This window comes from Lepidothrix coronata, unplaced genomic scaffold, assembly GCF_001604755.1.
Source record: "Lepidothrix coronata isolate B3197 unplaced genomic scaffold, Lepidothrix_coronata-1.0 Scaffold129, whole genome shotgun sequence".
Classification (NCBI taxonomy): domain Eukaryota; kingdom Metazoa; phylum Chordata; class Aves; order Passeriformes; family Pipridae; genus Lepidothrix; species Lepidothrix coronata.
Window position 1 is genome coordinate 689,789 of NW_016690309.1, and position 17,640 is coordinate 707,428.

General features: G+C 45.9%; 1 protein-coding gene across 3 annotated transcripts in view; it reads right to left on the minus strand.

Moving 5' to 3' along the window:
• FBLN1 (fibulin 1) overlaps window positions 1–15,676 on the minus strand; it is a 61,497-nt gene extending 45,821 nt beyond the window's left edge. For 2 of the 3 annotated variants that reach the window (XM_017826693.1, XM_017826694.1), the window contains exons 1-2: window positions 15,590–15,676; window positions 2,771–2,870 (exon numbers count right to left, since the gene is read on the minus strand). In XM_017826693.1, coding sequence (XP_017682182.1) covers window positions 2,771–2,870; window positions 15,590–15,614 — 125 coding nt within the window. In that variant the 5' untranslated portion in view covers window positions 15,615–15,676. Of the gene's footprint in view, window positions 1–2,770; window positions 2,871–5,207; window positions 5,260–15,589 lie in introns of those variants that run through there. The other variant, XM_017826695.1, reaches the window with a different exon arrangement.
• Between the last annotated feature and the right edge of the window lie 1,964 nt (window positions 15,677–17,640).

The window sequence follows — 17,640 nt, forward strand, 5'->3', positions numbered from 1 at the left end:
TGTCTGCAGTTTGAACTGGGACAGGACAGGGAGCATGTCTGCAGTTTGAACTGGGACAGGACAGTGACCATGTCTGCAGTTTGAACTGGGACAGGACAGGGAGCATGTCTGCAGTTTGAACTGGGACAGGACAGTGAGCATGTCTGCAGTTTGAACTGGGACAGGACAGGGAGCATGTCTGCAGTTTGAACTGGGACAGGGCAGGGAGCATGTCTGCAGTTTGAACTGCACCACCCTCAGCAAGGGACACTCACAGAGCTGGCAAGTCCCTCAGGAACAACAGGAGGCTTTGGGGGAAAGGATCCTAAAGAGATGCTGGAACCCAGACCTGTCACCCTGTTTCTGGGGCACACAGCAGATACCAGAAGGATGGTGCTTGAGAGGAAAGCCTTCCTTCCTTCACTGTGGAAGGAATTCTCCCCTGTGAGGGTGGGGAGGCCCTGGCACAGGTTGCCCAGAGGAGCTGTGGCTGCCTCAGCCCTGGAAGTGTCCAAGGCCAGGTTGGATGGGGCAGGTTGGAGCAAGCTGGGCTGGTGGAAGGTGTCCCTGCCCATGGCAGGGGATGGAATGAGATGATCTTCCAACCCAAACCATTCTGGGATTCTATGATTTCTATGGATGTGTTTTAAATGGTTGGGAAAAGGTCAAGGTGGTGCAATTCTAACTCAGTAAGACAGCTGGCAAGCAGTGGGCCTGTTTGAGGGAAGGACTGAATCTGAGACACCACTAAGTTACAACCATTCTAAACACATGACTCAAAACCAGCAGGTACATTCTTGTGAAGCATGTCAGGGAGGGCACTCACATCTGACCGGTCCTGTTAGCACAGCCTTGGCACAGTAACCACACTAAATCCCTCACATTACAGGAACTGTATGGAACCTGCTCCCTTCCCTATGTATTGTCCCCTCACATTCAGCTCTGAGCCTCACAAACCGAAGCTGAGACACAGGGGGTGAACAGCTCCCCCCTGGATTTGCACCACACTTTCCTGGAGCCCTCAGAGCCAGATGGTCAACACTGAGCTGCACTGGAGGTCAAGGGATCCCAGCCGGGGTTTAAACAACCACAGAAACTCTGACACCTGCCCCCAGCAGCTCCCATCGCTGCAGGTGTCTAAACAGTCACATTGGCACCTGCCCAGACCTCGGCAAACACAAGGAACGGGGACTGTTCCCGTCTCCGAGGGAATCGTGCTCCCTCAGGGCTCTCTCTGGCTCCAGTTACACCAGCAATCAGGAATAGAATTTGGCCCTCACTTTTGCGTCTGAAATGCCATCCCAAGGTGCAAGTGGCATCCTGAAGTGATTGTTCTGTACCTCTCACAGCTGTGCCAGCTTGCAATCGTAACTGGAGTAAAATAGTATTGCCGTTAAAGAAAGCACCCCAAGGTGCCAATTTAACTCACTCACTTTTAGAGTGAAGCCCAGCTTCAGAAGGAGCTATGTTTTTTTCTTGTGCAGCCATGAATAAATGTAACTGAACCACATTTATCAGCTTCAGGTTTTGTCAATAATTACTCGTAGCTCTCACAGAATATGTGCCTTTTATTTTACTATTACGATTTTCTTAATGACACCTCAGTTATGCACAGAAGCTAGAAGAAGCATTTAGTAAGCTTTTTTTCAATTCCCATAAAGTCCTAGGGAGTCTCTAAAATGAAAATCTTTAGAAGAATAAATTAAATTTACAGCAGAACGGCAACTTACATTAATCAAATTATCATTAAATCATCAAGATTCTCTCTCCCAGATTGTTCAATAAACTTGGTTTCCTGTTTTTCCTGCCTCTGTTTTGTCTGTAGCTCTTATAACCCTTCAAGTATTTCCTAAATTGGCACTTCAGTCCTATCTGTCAATTCTTCTGCGTAAGAGACTGCTTTCAATGCCAGTGTAAATGCAGAAGTCAGAAAACATGGACAGACTTGCCTGGAAGACACATTCTTTCCGTAATAAAGATCAATCCAACACTTCTACAATTACCAAGGTTAAATTGCTTTTCAATCCACTTGAACAGAGGGGAGAAAAGAACAGCATTTTAAATACAAAGTCCTCTGTGAAGCTGCCCCTCCAACCACCAATCACGAATTGTGAGCTCCACTAATTAAGTGTAACAAGTGCATGTAACAGCAAAAATAACACAAACTATCATTGATATAAAAAATAGGAATGACACAACCATATGAGAGATGCAGTAGAACCAAAATCTTACTGTGCAAGTGATTTTAACATTTAACTTCATTATTTCATCTGGTAGATTATCAAATAGAAATTAGTATCCTATCAACTGTCAACAGAATTAAGAAATATGCTTATTAACTAAAAGGTACTATTTTCTATAGTCAAACACATTTCATAGAGTCACAGAATGGTTGGGGTTGGGAGGGACCTTAAAGCCCATCTCATTCCACTCCTGCCATGGGCAGGGACACCTTCCACTGTCCCAGGTTGCTCCAAGCCCTGTCCAACCTGGCCTTGGACACTTCCAGGGCTGGGGCAGCCACAGCTCCTCTGGGCAACCTGTGCCAGGGCCTCCCCACTCTCACAGGGAAGGATTTCTTCCCAATATTCAACCCAAATTTCCCCTTTCAGTTTGAACCCACTGTGAACCCATGAACCCATTGAAATGTGCCCCTTTTGAAAAGGAACACAGAAAGGACTGTCAAGAGAACGTGTTGTTACACAGAGTGCTGTCTGTTTTCAGATGGAACCGAAACGTGGAATCATGAAGATGTAAGCTGTATTTGAGTATATGACACATAACTATGTACCTGCATTCTCTGGACTCGGATATCGGTGGCAGAGAAGCACACATTCTGTTTTTGTTTGCCCATTCAACACCCTTGTCACAGCATTCTTCCACTGACAGCTCTGCAGAAAGAAAGAAAACCACAAGTCTATTTAATACAACCTTGCATCTCCAACTGAAAACCCCCAAGCAAACACAAGGAAGTGAGTTTGACCCCCCCCAAGAACAGGGCACCCAAACCCAAGGCAGACATGGCCAAACAAGGCCCCTGGCAGCACCTTGCAATAAGCCCAGTGCTGGGGGTTTGCCTTCCTTGGGGAAGCAAACCTCAGTTTCCCTTAACCTTCCACACAAAGACACAGTCTGGGCACTGGTACTCTGGCAGAAAGCAGCTCAGAATGCTCCTGCACAACTACAGGATCTGTTGGATTGCAATCCATTACTATCAAATGTGGCAGTAGCAACAAGCAACCTTTTAAAATCCCAAAGAATACAGGATAAATCAAACAAGTGATATCAGAAACACCTGAATGTCATTACAAGTAAATTTGTGAAACTGGTTTCACCTGAGGTAATTATCCAAGTAATCTGCTTTACTCAAAAATATGCCTGTAAATGCCAAAGTATTGTAGAGAGGGACAAAAAGGTATATGGTATTTTGAAAAATTAATACCAACTTACACCAAAGCTGAACCTAAGGGGAAAAGCACATTGAAGACAATTATTTCTGTAGAGTGTATTCTTGCAAGTCTTTAATTTAATAAAACTGAATACTGTAAATGAACTGACAAGCACTACAGGTTTGCTTCATATTCGAAGTGCAAAAGTTCAGTGCACAGCAGGTGTATCAGAACTTGGAATAAAACAGGAGTCACATTTTCCTATTAATTATCTTGTAGTCTGAACACCGAACAGCTCCCTGTGTAACAAATACACAATGTGTGTAAAGAACCCCTCTGATTATCCAGAGGGACAGCTTTCTAATGGTTTCTCTGTGTTTCATAAGTGTTTTGGCTGATGGCCCTGCCAGGCTGCTCCCGGGAGTGCTGAGGGAGTGAGGGATGACAGGGCCAGGCCACGCCCGGGTACCTCAGGGAGCTCACGGAGAACCAGAGAAGTTCCTGGAGAATGGGAGACAACAAAGGTCTCCCTGACTTCAAGGACAAGAGAGGAGATCTGGGAGACTACAGGCTGGTCAACCTCTTAGAGAATCATTAGGGTTGGAACAGCCCTCCCAGCCCATGGATCCCCCCTGTGCTCCATGCCCACCTTGTCCCCCAGCCCAGAGCACTGAGTGCCACGGCCAGGCCTTCCTGGGACACCTCCAGGGATGGGCACTCCAAACCTCCCTGGGCAGCCCCTGCCAGTGCCTGGCCACCCCTTCCAGGGAGAAATTCCTCCTGATGTCCCACCTGATCTCCCCTGGCACAGCTGGAGGCCGTTCCCTCTCCTCCTGTCCCTTGTTCCCTGGGAGCAGAGCCCGACCCCCCTGGTTTCCCCCTCCTGTCAGGGAGTTGAAGATCCTTGCCCAAATTACCCACTAGGCTGGTGGCAGGACAGGGAGTGCACAGCAGGTCATTCCCGTGCCTCCCGTGATTGTCTCATCCTTAGTTCTGGTCCAAGCACATCCGAAGGGAGCACATTTCATCAGGCAGCCACATCATATTCAAGACTATCCATCCTCCCAAACGACTTCCTGCAGAGTCTCCTAAGGACAAACACCTGTCTCCTCTGGCTCTCCCTACACCAGTTAGGAAGCCATCGTTCCCAGGTGCTCCTGATGTGGGGGGGGTTCCAGCCCCCTCCCATCTGTCCACATACTCACCTCCTAAGTAGTTCCAGTTATCAAAATAAGCGGAAATAATTAAACTGTTCATGATCACACTAACTTTGACACACATCAGAGTTTGCTCAGCTGGCAGGTGTTCAGATGTGGGGAAGGAAAAAGCAGCTGAAAGCAAGAAGAGAAGGTAATTCCCTCCAGTAACTCAGGGTTTTTTTGCAGGGAACAACTTGTATTCTCAACTTAGTGATTATAATCCAAGGATTCAAAGCAAAAAGGAAGAGGTTAAATGAGATTTTAAGATGCATCATTCATCTTGAGGTAGGTACTCTTTTGTACAGTCAATTGTACAGGACAAAGCTCTGGAGTCCTGCACAGAATTCTGGCTTTAAGAAAGATTACATCAAAGTGGAAAATGAGTAAAGAAAGATCAGGAGGATGGTCAGGGGAATCAAAGCCCTGTTATATGAGGAGAAACTGGGAGAAACAGACCAACCTGTGAAAGGATGTGGTTCCTGTCAACAAATACTACAGCAGTAAACAATCTGAATCATGAAATCCAGAAAAACAAAGGTTTTAGTAAGAAAATCATTAAATGGAATTACATTAAGTGTTAGTTTATAACAGAGTTCTGTACTCTATGACCCAGGTCACCCTTCCACTCTTACTTACATACCCAAAGTAATGGTCAAAATTCTGTCATTACTAAGTCAAGGCAATATTTCTCCTGAATCCCAGAGTGTGTCCAGAATCCATGCCAGTGTCTGAAAGCTAAATGCAGTTTACAAAGCTACAGAGAAAATCAGTCTGGTAAACAACCATCTGCCCGTGGTGAAAGCCACGCACTTGTGTCTGAGCTCTTCTCTGGGAATAGGGACTCTGTCTGGGGCTCTCTGGCTGACAAACATCATATGCATCAAATTTCATACAATGGGTTGCAAATAACCATGTTTTTAGTGCTGCTGCCTGCAATCAATCTTAACTGTGTTGAAAAATGATACACATTTAACTGCAGTGCAGAGCTGGCTGCAGGTTTTTGCAGGGCTTTGTAAAAAATGGTCTTTGGCCAAGTTCCTCTCCAGAAGGACAATCCCTGGCTCTGGACACCAGTTCTTCTCTCCAAGCTCTGGCAACACACCTCTACTCCAGCGAAATAACTCAAGAATTCAAAGCAGGCCAAGCTAAGCAAGCTTGTCTGTAGGAGTGCATCCAGACAAAGGAGATCACGGAGAGTTTGCTGAAGGAGAACTGTGGTCCAGGCTCATTGTTTTGGTGACATCACAATTCATATCCTCCAAAGGTCCTGCCAAAAATCTCCTGAGAATAGAGGGAAGTGAAAAACAAGCAGTAAAAAAGGACTCCACCCTCAAGTCCATTCTTCTAAAACATAGCAATTAAACAGTGAAAAACATTTTCTCTTGGCTTTGCAGTTGCTCTAAAAATTGCAACTCGTGGGCAAATCCTTACCCTTTCAAATCTCAGAAAGTGTGTGAACCAGAAGTGATTCTGACCATCTGGGCACTCAGGGTTGTTAATGAGTATTTAGGAACAGGACCCTTATCCTCTCCTGGCTGCATTCTTCCAGCCTTGTGGACTCCACTGCACACATGTGCATATTCATGTCGCTCCCAGTTGGAAACCTTTGGGCAAGCAGTTCATACTGGGGCACCTGTGCCTCCTTACACCCTCTTCAGGGGACCAGCACCATGGGGGACTACAGACTGCTCCTTCAGGCTGTGCAAAGGATGGGGCAGTGGCAGGCAGATGGTAGAACTGCTCTGGTTACGACATCTCACTTTCTGAACAGAAAATAATGGCTGTTTTTCCTCTGGCTGTGACCCTGTGTCTCAGTGCAGCTGATGGCTCGTGGCACCCCTCACAGCTGGAGCAGGAATGACAAGTCTGCTCTTCTGAACCTGGTGCTCCTCCAAGGATTCTGCCAAGTGCACAACGTTTCATGCAAATCAGCCAGAGACCTCCCAGGCATCGGAGAGAGAAAGCCCTTCTGGGAAAGGCTGGGGACACTGTGCTCAGCTGCAATGTGCCCTTTTATTTGGAGGGAGAAACCCTACAAGGAAGTCGTGACACGCAGGAATACACTGGCTGGTCCATTCTGTAAATTTGAGAAGCACTTGTTCAGCTTTCTGGTTCCACAAGGCAGAAAAGCATGATAACCCAGAGCTCTGGTTAGATGACAGCATGTTGACTTCCTTTTCTAGATACACTAATTTTGCATGCTAAAAGACTAGTTGAGAAAACCCAAGTTTATTTTGGATAAAATCCAACACAGCTTTATCACCACTTTGTCCCTTTACCAAATCATGTGCAGCAGGGCATCCAAAAGAACTCGAGCTGTGCTGTGTGGTGCCAGTGAGGATGCCTATCCTGATGGGAATGTGGTGGTGTGTGTTGGATTCCCAGGGAGATTTCAGGAGTCTCAGGAAGAGGACAGCAGAAACACAGCTGGAACTCAGCTCTCTAATTTCACAAAAGCTGTCATGAAGAAAAGCTATCAGATAAGACATGATTAAGGCCACAGCTATTCAAACATTTTGTGTGCATGATGCATTCATGGGCTGGCTCTGAACTATGCACACAGGCACGATGTGTAAGAGCATATGGTTGCTTTAAAATAAGATAGTTTGCTAATCTTAACAGGATTGCCATACTGTGTGGGAGTTCAAAGCAAGAAATGTGGTTAATATCTGCATAACCTTAGACTTCTATGATGTAATAATTGCTTATTCAGCTGCTGCAGTGAATATTTTCTGCAAAAGGAAGATAAGCTTAAGAATGTTACCCAAAGCATGACTCCTGGAATGAGAAACCCTGAATTGCTTCTGGGAATTGTGCAAAAAATAAGCAGAAGTAAAAAGGACTGGATAAATTTCATGGCAGTAGCATTCCAGTTAGATGAAAAAGGGACAGATTTTTTAGGTAACAATGTACAGTAGCAGCTATTCTTTACAGTTGCCCCTGATGGAAAGGTCTGTGCACAGTCCAGGACTGGATAGCTGTTCATTACTCAGTGCTGATCCATGGAACAGTTACCAGTCTGATGCTGGTACCAAACCAGAGCTACACCTGGGCCTAGATGGGCTCACCAAGGTAGTGCCAGGAAAGTTGGCCAGTTCTTCAGGGCAGTCACTGATGTGACCCTCACCCCCATCAGCTTCCCAGCCCACATAACCAGCTGTGGTTGGGTATGGGTTTGGAACTGAGTCCAGGTCAAGGGGGCAAAGTCACTCCTCCTTACTGAGGTGTTTTCAATCTTCTGAGCACATTGATCGATTCAGTTTGTAAGATGTGGTTCAGAGCTTGTCCTTTGCTCAGTTCCCTCTGTCAGAGGCTCAGCACTGTGGAATGTGAGGAAACAGAGCGTGATTCTCACTCCTCAGCAGCCGAGGATCCAGGCAGCAGATGGACTCCGGGAGAGCTCAGCACCAGTCCAACATGTTTCACCAACAGTATGTCAGCCAGGACTTTGGGAGCTCGTGATTACAACACACATGCACTGGTTTAGGTTTCCAGTAAGAAAACCACTTGCAACATTCCCTGTGTACCTTTTTGATAAAACCTTTCCTGTCCTGTCATGAAAACTCTCTCACTAGTGATGCTCATCCATCTGACTGCCAGCTGAAAAAAGCCCAAGCCTAATTACGGGATTTGTCAAAATGACAAACTGGCCATTCATAATATTCACAGTCACATCCTTTGTCTTCCAGCCTCCCTTTACATCTGTACTCTCATAAAACCACAGCAACTGCACATCCCTTTGGCCAAGGCTCCACTTTGCTCGAGGTTCAGGGCAGTGTGGTCTTGGCCTGATCTGCAGCACCAAATCAATCATTTCTTGAACAATGACACCTGGCTAATATTAGATGGACAAGTCAGCAGCTTTTGGAGCAGGGATAGCAGTCAAGTGCTGGCAGCTGGGATTTGTAGTTTTGATTTTCTGGCTGTTCTTACAACAAGCTGTGGAAATGCTGTCTCTGGCAATGCAAGCACACTCTGGCTGGCCACTTAAGGCATCACATAGACCCAGAGACATGTTTAGACAAGAGGAAAGCCAGCTGACTTCAAAGATTCAACTGCTAATAGACTGACATGATAAATCTAGCTTTGCTACATCTTGATCTTGTGTGTAAACCCAGGGATTAGGCACACAGAGTAGGGAAAAGGGTGAAGGAAACCTGAAACAATGAAAGACAAAGACATACAACAGAAAATCTGGCCTCATGATTCCCTGAAATAAATAGTTTGAATTGGAAGTAAAGGAGTAATGCAGGAAGGCATTGCCATTGTTCATCTGAGATGATTAGAGTACGTGCTGGATCTCTTGGGACTAGAGTTGGAATGAAGATGCCCCTCTTCCCTTTTGTATGCAGGGAAAGAAGTGGAGTCCCTCTTTTTCTTCAGAGACTTGTTGGTTCACCTCAAGGCTGTTCACCAGATGTGCCAATGCAGTGATGGGGTATGAGGAGCAGACACAGCTGAGCTGTGGCACCAGTGTCCTTTGGACAATAAGGTGTTCTTAGTCCTTCCACTCCATTGTTCTCTACAGGTTCTCTTTAAAACTGTAACAGCTTGAACTTGATAACAAATGCATAAAACTTGGAGCCAGGATGCCTCTCCCCTGACACCCAGAGCAGCACAGGCTGCTGTCTCCAGGGGATGTGTTGTAGGCTGCCAGGCTGTGTTCCTCACCAGCTGTCCCTCTCCTCTGCTGCTCTAGTCCACTGCTTGCCCTCAGAGAGGGCCTATGACAAAGGGCTTCTCTCTTCCAAGAGGGGAGGTAATTTTGGAGCTCTGTGGACTGACAGACAATCTCTCAATTTGTGTGCTGCTAAGAAACAGGACATTATCTCCAAACAGCCTTAAAGGATTTGAACCTTTCCTTTCAGAATCAGTCTCAGGGGGGATTGTTTCAGGACAGCTGAAATCACTGAAGAAACCCAGTTAGCACAGCAAGTAAAGCAGCAGCACCCTAAAGGAAATGCCTGCTATGTTAGTTTGTTTTGTGGTGGGTTTGAAAACAGCCAACATTTTACTGGAAATTTTCTTAGGTCTGGAGAACACTCATTTATGGGGAATGTGGCTCTGGTAGCACCAGCAGTGGTCATCACACAGTTAGGGGGATTTTTCAGATACAGCCAAACCTCATTTTATGAGATATCTGTTTGCAGTTTATAAAAGAAGTCCTTAAAATCTTCCACGGCAATAGCTGGTGATGAGGTTGCTGCTCTGGCTGGTGCTAAGGTCAGGCCTGAGGGAGGCAAAGCTATGCTGCAACACCCCTTATGTTCTCTAGCAGGGAAAGCAAGTGGTTTTCTGTGTTTTTTTTATTTTGTCTCAGGTCTAAAAAAAACATTCTTTTAAAAAAGTAGATAACTGGCTACTACAAATTAGAAAAGACAGCTCCATCTATGGCAGGAATAAGGCACCTCATATATGTATATATTTTTATATATATATGTGTGTGTGTATATATATATATAAATGTCACAAAGGATAGGGATGTAGGAGCCCTCAAAAGGTTATCTTGTCCCACTCACTACTTTCAGGTAGAACTGATAAAATTAAGTCAGTTGTAGGCAGAGTTCTATTAGTTGTTCAAAACAATATCAAGTGAGGCTGACTCCCAAACCTGTCTAGGCAACGTGTCCTTGTTCCTCAACATTTTGTGCATTCAGCAATAACAGAAAATGTTTAATAATATATTGCCTCCCTGTCCTCTCCAAAAGCCCACTCCAATTCCTTCTTTTCCCACTTCCTCTTATCCCCAGGCTCTTACACCCAGCCTGCTGTGCACCTGAAAACTGCTGCTTCACATGATGTCTTTGCTGGGAACAAATTCCTTTCCACTTTTTCATCCTTCTGGTTAGGTTACTTTTTGGGCTTCCAGGAACAGGCCAAAGACCAAAAGATATTAAGACTGGGGGAATGAAGACTGTTCTGAAGATTTCTGGAGGACGTGAAAATATTGAGGGAATTGGAGTGCACTGAGTCACCGCTGTGTGAACAGCTCAGTGCACTGAGGGCTGTGCCAGGCTTTGCACACCCCAAAGAACATGGAAACAGAGGGTGCATTCACAGCTCCAGAGGACACAGGTGGCCTAAAGAACCCAGACTCACCAAGATGACATGGAAGGATGTACAATAAAGACTCATGATTGGAAGAACAACAACTGCTTTTCCTGACATGCTAAACTTTATCCTTCACCCCTCCCTGCGTGAGAATATCATGCAAATAATGAAATTACTTCACAGGGTGTTGATAGAAAAAGTGCCACTTCAGGCTTTCTCATTTAAGAACAAATTTTAATCTTCTCTTGATTTCTCATTTCAAATCTTGGGGGGAAAAAAAAAAGAAATGTGATTAGAAAGTTTTATATAGGGTGTTACACTTAACCCACTGCTAGTCCTGTTTATTTTTATCAAGGCCATGACTCAAAATGTTCTGCAGTAAACAGTGATCTTTGAATAGACCTTACAGAGCTTTGGATTGAGTCCAAGTATATGTATATATTCAAATTAAAGCTGAAATAGGAATGAGAATATGACAGAGCAGCATGTCTCAGAATATCAAACATACATGCTCAAGCACTTCTATGTTTTCTTATTTAAAAGGGTTACAGGAAAAATATTTTCACACTGGGATTTCTCTCTTTTCATCTGACCAGAAAATTAGTAAGAATAACTATGCTTTTATATACTGCTAAGGTGAAATGGATCTGCTCTGCAGGCAGCATGTTTACTGGGGAATATAAAAACAAATATAGACAATGATGAAAGATTCTGATATTCTGCCACTGCTATATTTGAAGAATAGTCTGGAAACACTAAGCAGATGGGATAAAATTTATAGCACAATGGGTTGAGGTTCAAGTATGGAAGAAACCACAGACTTTACAGAGCAGGGAGAAAATAAAGATCCCTTTTTTTGCATATAGTTATGTAGCAATGCTTTGGGGAAGGTTTCCTTTGGAGAAAACATCACTAGTACTCTTATAGGAGATTTTCCTCATTACTATCATCTGTACTGAGCATGGATATCTAGTTCTCCCAGGTTCTCTGCCTAGGCATTGATATTTGAAGTCCTCAGTACCTGAAATTCAGTCACTGACAAGAGCAAAGCTGGGAGACTGCAGCATTTCCAGTGGATGTAGCATTTGCACAGCACGTCCTTCCAGTGCTTAGTGAATCCCTGGAAACACCTACAAAGCTGGAATATACCAGACCAAGTATTTCTATGTCTATACACTTACTTCAGCATTGATACAAAAGGTGTTTTTAGGTATTGCTTTCTTTATTACTAAGTTTAAGGTCTCAATCCCCATTTTGACAGGGCTCAAAACTGAACCCTTTGGTGGGGAACATATTTGCACCCTTGTGCAGCACGGGGTGTCTGTGGTGTTAGTACAACCCAGAAATCAATGTACATCCTCTGCCTGTGTGCTAAGCACCCAAACCTTCATCAGCTTTCTTTGAATGAAAATCTTCCACTAATCTGATTACCTGAAAAGAATTTGAATGAAAATCCCTGAGAATCTAGAAATTTAGTTTCTTCTTAAGATCCAGCAGCACGTACTTCAAATCCAAAAGGCCATTTCTCAACTCTTCTAAGTCTAACATAGGTTATAGTAGGTACAGAGCAGAGCCAAAGTACTCCTGAGTGCTGAGGAAAAATAGAAGTGTTACTTGTTTTAAAAAGTGATGGCAAGAAGCTTCCTGAACTGCCCGAGCCGAAGATCTGTGGTGTATTCAGGAGAGCACGGGCCTGGGAGATGCTTTAGAACAGTTGTGTCCTGTTGATCAGAGAAGACTTTCAACACAGCTTGTACTGAACTGTCCCCGTGACTCACCAAAGATGGTCTCAGCAGGACAAGAGTCCTCCCCAAGTCTGCAGAAGAGGCAGGGGACTGTCACAACTGTCCCCTCACAACACCCCCTGTCACTGTAAATCACCCGCTGTGTCACTGCTGCAGGGACTACTCCACTACTCCTTCTCCATGGACCTCACATTACTCTGGGCATTTCTAAGCTCATTTTTACTCACAAAATATTGTGGCCAGAAATTCTTGACATTCTCCTAGGGCTCTTCACTGATCTGTACTGACCCTTTCTCTCCTTTATGCTTTTTGTGACCTCGTCCTCTGTTTTCCCTCTTGCTCCTGACACCTCCTTCATGGACTTCTTAGTGGACACTCTTTCTGTTCTTTCTCACCCTGCAATCTTCTCAGTCTTCTGCCTCCACTTCTACATCTTATCTTGCAGTAATGTTATCCACCTTCCCAGTTTAATTATGTGTGATGACTTGGCTATTAAAATCCCACTTCTAGCTTCCTCCTTCCATTGAATCTAGACATAAACACATGTGTCTGACATTTCCCGAGTGCTTTACAGCAGCTTTTACCTGTTCTGGCTAAAATGACCTGCTTACTTTGTTCTTTCTTGACTTTATTCATTTTCTTTGCTCCATGTCACTGTCAACCCTCACTTTATGCTACATTTTCACAAAAGCTTTTGTTCATTTATCTCTTTCACACTAACCCACTCTGTGTTACCATTAAAATTCTTGCCTGTTGTTTTATTTGGATTTCAGCTCTCTTTCTTGACCTTCTCTATCTCACCCTCTTTCATTCTCTACAGTCATTTTACTACATCTGGTAAACCCAAGATTCTCTGCTTACTGAATTCATTTTGCCAGCTACTTCTTTAGAACTCTCAAAACCAAAGTCGAGTCTTTCATGGTCACAGGTAACTCTATTTCTGTCAAGCTCCAGAGGGTTAAAGCCCATCTTTCATTTCAGAAAACGTTACTAGAAATATTGTGGAACAAGTTGGTCTTAACACAAGTTTGTTTCGAAAACACATGTGAAGTTGATAAGAAACTTGCAGAATGGGCTAAAGTGCAACAAAACAAAACAAAACACCCTTAAAAATGCATTGCCCTGCTATCAGATAATGCCTGAAATCTGACAGAGCAGTATAAATATACTGAAGTAACTTGATAAGCTGGTTTATGGGGGTTTCTCTTGGATTTCACTAACGTGTCTGCTTTCAATTACACAGATGAAAAACAAGAGCTTAACATCTTGCTCTTCCCCGTTTGCAATAAAATGTCATGTCTGAAAATGGACCATTAAAACAAAACCCAACTAAAAACTAACTTAGAGGTAGCACTCACATTTTAAAACTGGTAGTATGTGATTTTGGGGGGAGGTTTTATCTATGACAGAAGGCAAGAAAGCACAGATTTAGCCTTTTATGTGTCCTACCTCCGCCCATATACTTCCACAAATTTACTGTTACAAAAGCACATGTAAAAATCATAATCTTAAAATAAAACTCATTCCACAAAGTCAGTGGAACATTTTTTTTTATTACAACTATAAGCTCCCCCTGAATAGACATGTTTCCAGATGTTTAGTGAGTTAAAGCTGTCTGTGCCTGTAGTACCAAGACATGCCAAAGACAGAGTTAGAGGATGAACTATTAATACACTGACTGGCCATGATGATGTAACTCATCTTCTTCAGTACTACTATCCAAGTACTGTACTGGTGAGTTCTAAGGATACAGAAGTTCTCAGTGAAATTAGAATATTTGGGAATAAAAACCTGACATACCTTTTACTGCCAAATTTGGCTACACTTTGTGTTAAAATAAACTTTGAAAACCTAAACTTATTTATTTAATTACTTCTCAGTTTTCTAAGAAGCTGTCCAGTAACTAAGGTTAAATGTACAGAGATTATAAAGTAAAATTATTCAGTGTTTTACAATAATGTTGAATGCTAAAAATTACTGTGTCTGCACACTGGGACACAGCAAAGCCACAGTTTTGCTGATGTACTCTGTTGTCTGAGGGAAAGTAGGAGCTATTTGGGGATTCTGGAGGTAAATGCTGCTCTTCTAACCACCTTTAGACTGTCCCTCCCTCTTTAAAAGGAGTGGCTACCATCTCTTTATGAAATACAAGGGTAACTGTGACAAGTGCTCTGCTATCCGAAAATCTACGACTGAAAACACTGCAGTAGTAACAAATAATTTACTTCCCTGGCTTTTGTCTGCCATTGTAGGGCCCAGGCCAGAGACCACGTGTTTCTAAGCATTTGCCTGGAGTGTAATCAAACCTCAACACTGAATGGACCCCTCGGGGTTACTCGTATGGAAAAGCCGCTTACCTGTTGGCTGTGACAAATTCATTATCACCACAGGAGAAGTACTTTCTTTGTCATGTCCTACAAACTAAGATTTGCATGGGATTGCTACACTGAACTAAATCAGGTTCATATCCTCTTTAGAGACAGCACTAAGCGATCAGGAGCAAAGGGCGCAGTGCGGGAGGGGAGTCACGGCCGGCACCCAGAGCCCCGCTCTCAAGAGCAACCACACCATTCATAACGTTCCACATTTGCCCTCCGAAAAGCCCGCATCCTTCGCTCCGCTGTTCCCCCCGCTCACCGCCGGTGCCGTGTCCCGTGCCCTGGGCTGTAGCCGGGCAGGGCAGGGATGACACCTCCGGCCGCCGCGACATGTCGCGACCGCAGGACACCCTCCGGGCTGCCCCAGCCGCCGGACCCGGGCTGGATCCCGGCGGGCGGAGCGCCCCGCCCGGTGCCCGCGGCACTGCCCGTACCGGCACTGCCCGTCCCGACGGAGCCCCGTCCCGGCACTGCCCGTCCCGGCGGAGCCCGTCCCGGCACTGCCCGTCCCGGCACTGCCCGTCCCGGCACTGCCCGTCCCGGCGGAGCCCGTCCCGGCACTGCCCGTCCCGGCACTGCCCGTCCCGGCACTGCCCGTCCCGGCGGAGCCCCGGCCCGAGCCCGCCCGGGGATGCGGCACCGGCGGGGGCACCGGCGCTCGCCACGCCTTTCTGCTCGCTTGGACGTGGCAGCGGCGCTTTAAAGCCCGGCCGGGACCTCCAGGGGCACCGGGCTGGGGGACACCGCGGGGGCAGCCCCGCCGCCCCATCCCCGGGATGCCGCAGCCGGGAGCGGGTCCCGCCGGCGCGGCCAGCCCGGGCACGGCCGGGCTCGGCTCCCGCACTCACCTCGTGCCCGGAGCGGCGGCAGCATCGCCGGCAGCAGCAGCAGCAGCAGCCGCAGCAGCAGCAGCGGCCGGGCCCCGCACAGCTCGCCCATCGCCGCCCGCAGCTCCCCGCACTCGCTCCGAGCGGGGGCTTGGCTCTCCCGCCGCGTCCAGCCGGCTCCCCCTTCTCGCTCGCCGCCGCCGCCGAGGTTATCCCGGCCGCCCGAGACCGGCTGGAGAAGAGCTGCAAGAGCCCCCCGCTCGGTGGGCTTGACAAAGATTTAATTCACCGCCCGCCCGGTTAATTACGAGCGCTCGGCGGGACGGAGCGGCCACCGCGGCGCGGACCCTGCTGCTGCCGATGCCCCGCCGCCCCCACACGCTCTGAGAGCGACTCCCTGGAGCTCGGAAAACTTCACAGATCCTCAGCGGGAACCTCGGGCCGGCGTGACTGATTCTGTGGAGGAGAAGTGCAGCGACTTCTCTCGGTGCCAAGTAGGAGAGAGCCACAAACAAAGGCAAAGCAAAGCAAAACAAAACAAAAGAAACCACCTAGCAGAGGTTTAACCTCCGCAGGGGAGATTTTCGACCCCCCTTCTTGGTCTTTCCGTGGATTTTACTCCTACACAGCTTTTGTCAATAAAACAGGATTTTAAAAAGGAGAGAGATTCTAGAATCTTTCAATGAAATTCAGTGGGGAAACCAAAAATCCCTTCTTCCCTCCCCCTCCTCTTAAGAAGTCAGGATGAGAATTTCAACCCAAATGAGGCAGTCAGCTCTGCTCTATCTCTCCCCTCCCTTCTTTTTTCTTCTTTTTTCTAACCTCTCAATCTTATTTAAACAGGAACACAAACACTGATAGTGTTTGAAGCACCCAGCTGGCAATGCTGTTGCTGAGATCTTTAAGATAATGGGGGGGGGATAATATTTGCAGGCAAATGCAGATGGAACCAAACAGAGAGTTCATCACCCCTCTATACTTTGCCCTCGGTTTTACTCAGACAAAGGGCTGGAAGTCAGAGTGTGTTTACTTGGAGGTTGTGCCACATGGACTCTGATTGGGCTGTTCCTCAATAATGCAACTTTTGAGGATTATCTCTCCTCAGAATATCCACATGGGAAAAGTATTTAAGGCAGAAGTTGAATGTGTGTGTTTGGTTCTACACCAGGTTATTTATGCTTTTCTAACAAAAGAACGCAGATACAGCCAAGGGTCCAACTATCCCAATGTCCTGGCTTCAGCCACCATCCCAAGTGGTCACCCAAGGAAGAGCACGAACAAGGAAAACACATGATAATTTTCCCAACTACTCTCCCAGTCACTTTGAGTTTGGAGCATTTCCTCAGTGAAATGTGCTTTCTGTGCACTTGTGGCCCTCAGCAGATTTCTGCTCCAGGTATTTATCCTGTCTCCCCATGAGTTCTTGTAAAACTTTATCATCCACAATATCCTTTGCCAGCAGGTTTCATGGATCTGCCATGCCCTAACTCAGTTTACAAGGATCTTACATCACTTACAGTGGAACCTTGCCAGTGTTTCATCCCGACTCCAAGCTCCTGGGTTTTTTTCCGCATCAGGCTGCTGCAAGAGGCACCTAACAAAGATTACACCTTGCCTAAGATTTGTACCAGCCTAACTGAGCTGGAGGAGTCCCCTCTATAGAAACTCTGGGTTCCGTTCAACATTGCCCTATTTCACTTTACTTTAAAACCTCTCCTAATTGACTAAAGGTGGGTGGAAAGAAGTTCAGCAGTGTGCCTAAAACAGTGTAAAGTCACACATAATGGCCTGTCCACACATGGAGTTCCCCTGATTAACACCATGTGTGGGCATTCTCACTCCAGAGTCAGAATTCCTTGTTCCTGTTTAGTTTGCCACCACAAGCTGTTTACCAGAAATGAGGCAAATTCAAGTAACTGTTTAAGAAGTATTTCTAGAAGCCATCATGACTGTGGTCATCTGCAGATGTGACAGCAGGTTTTTCCTTGGTTCGAGGTGGGGTTTTTTGCACAATATTAATACACATTTCCAGTATAAATTGGCACTCTCACCTACAGTCAGATGGAGAGGCC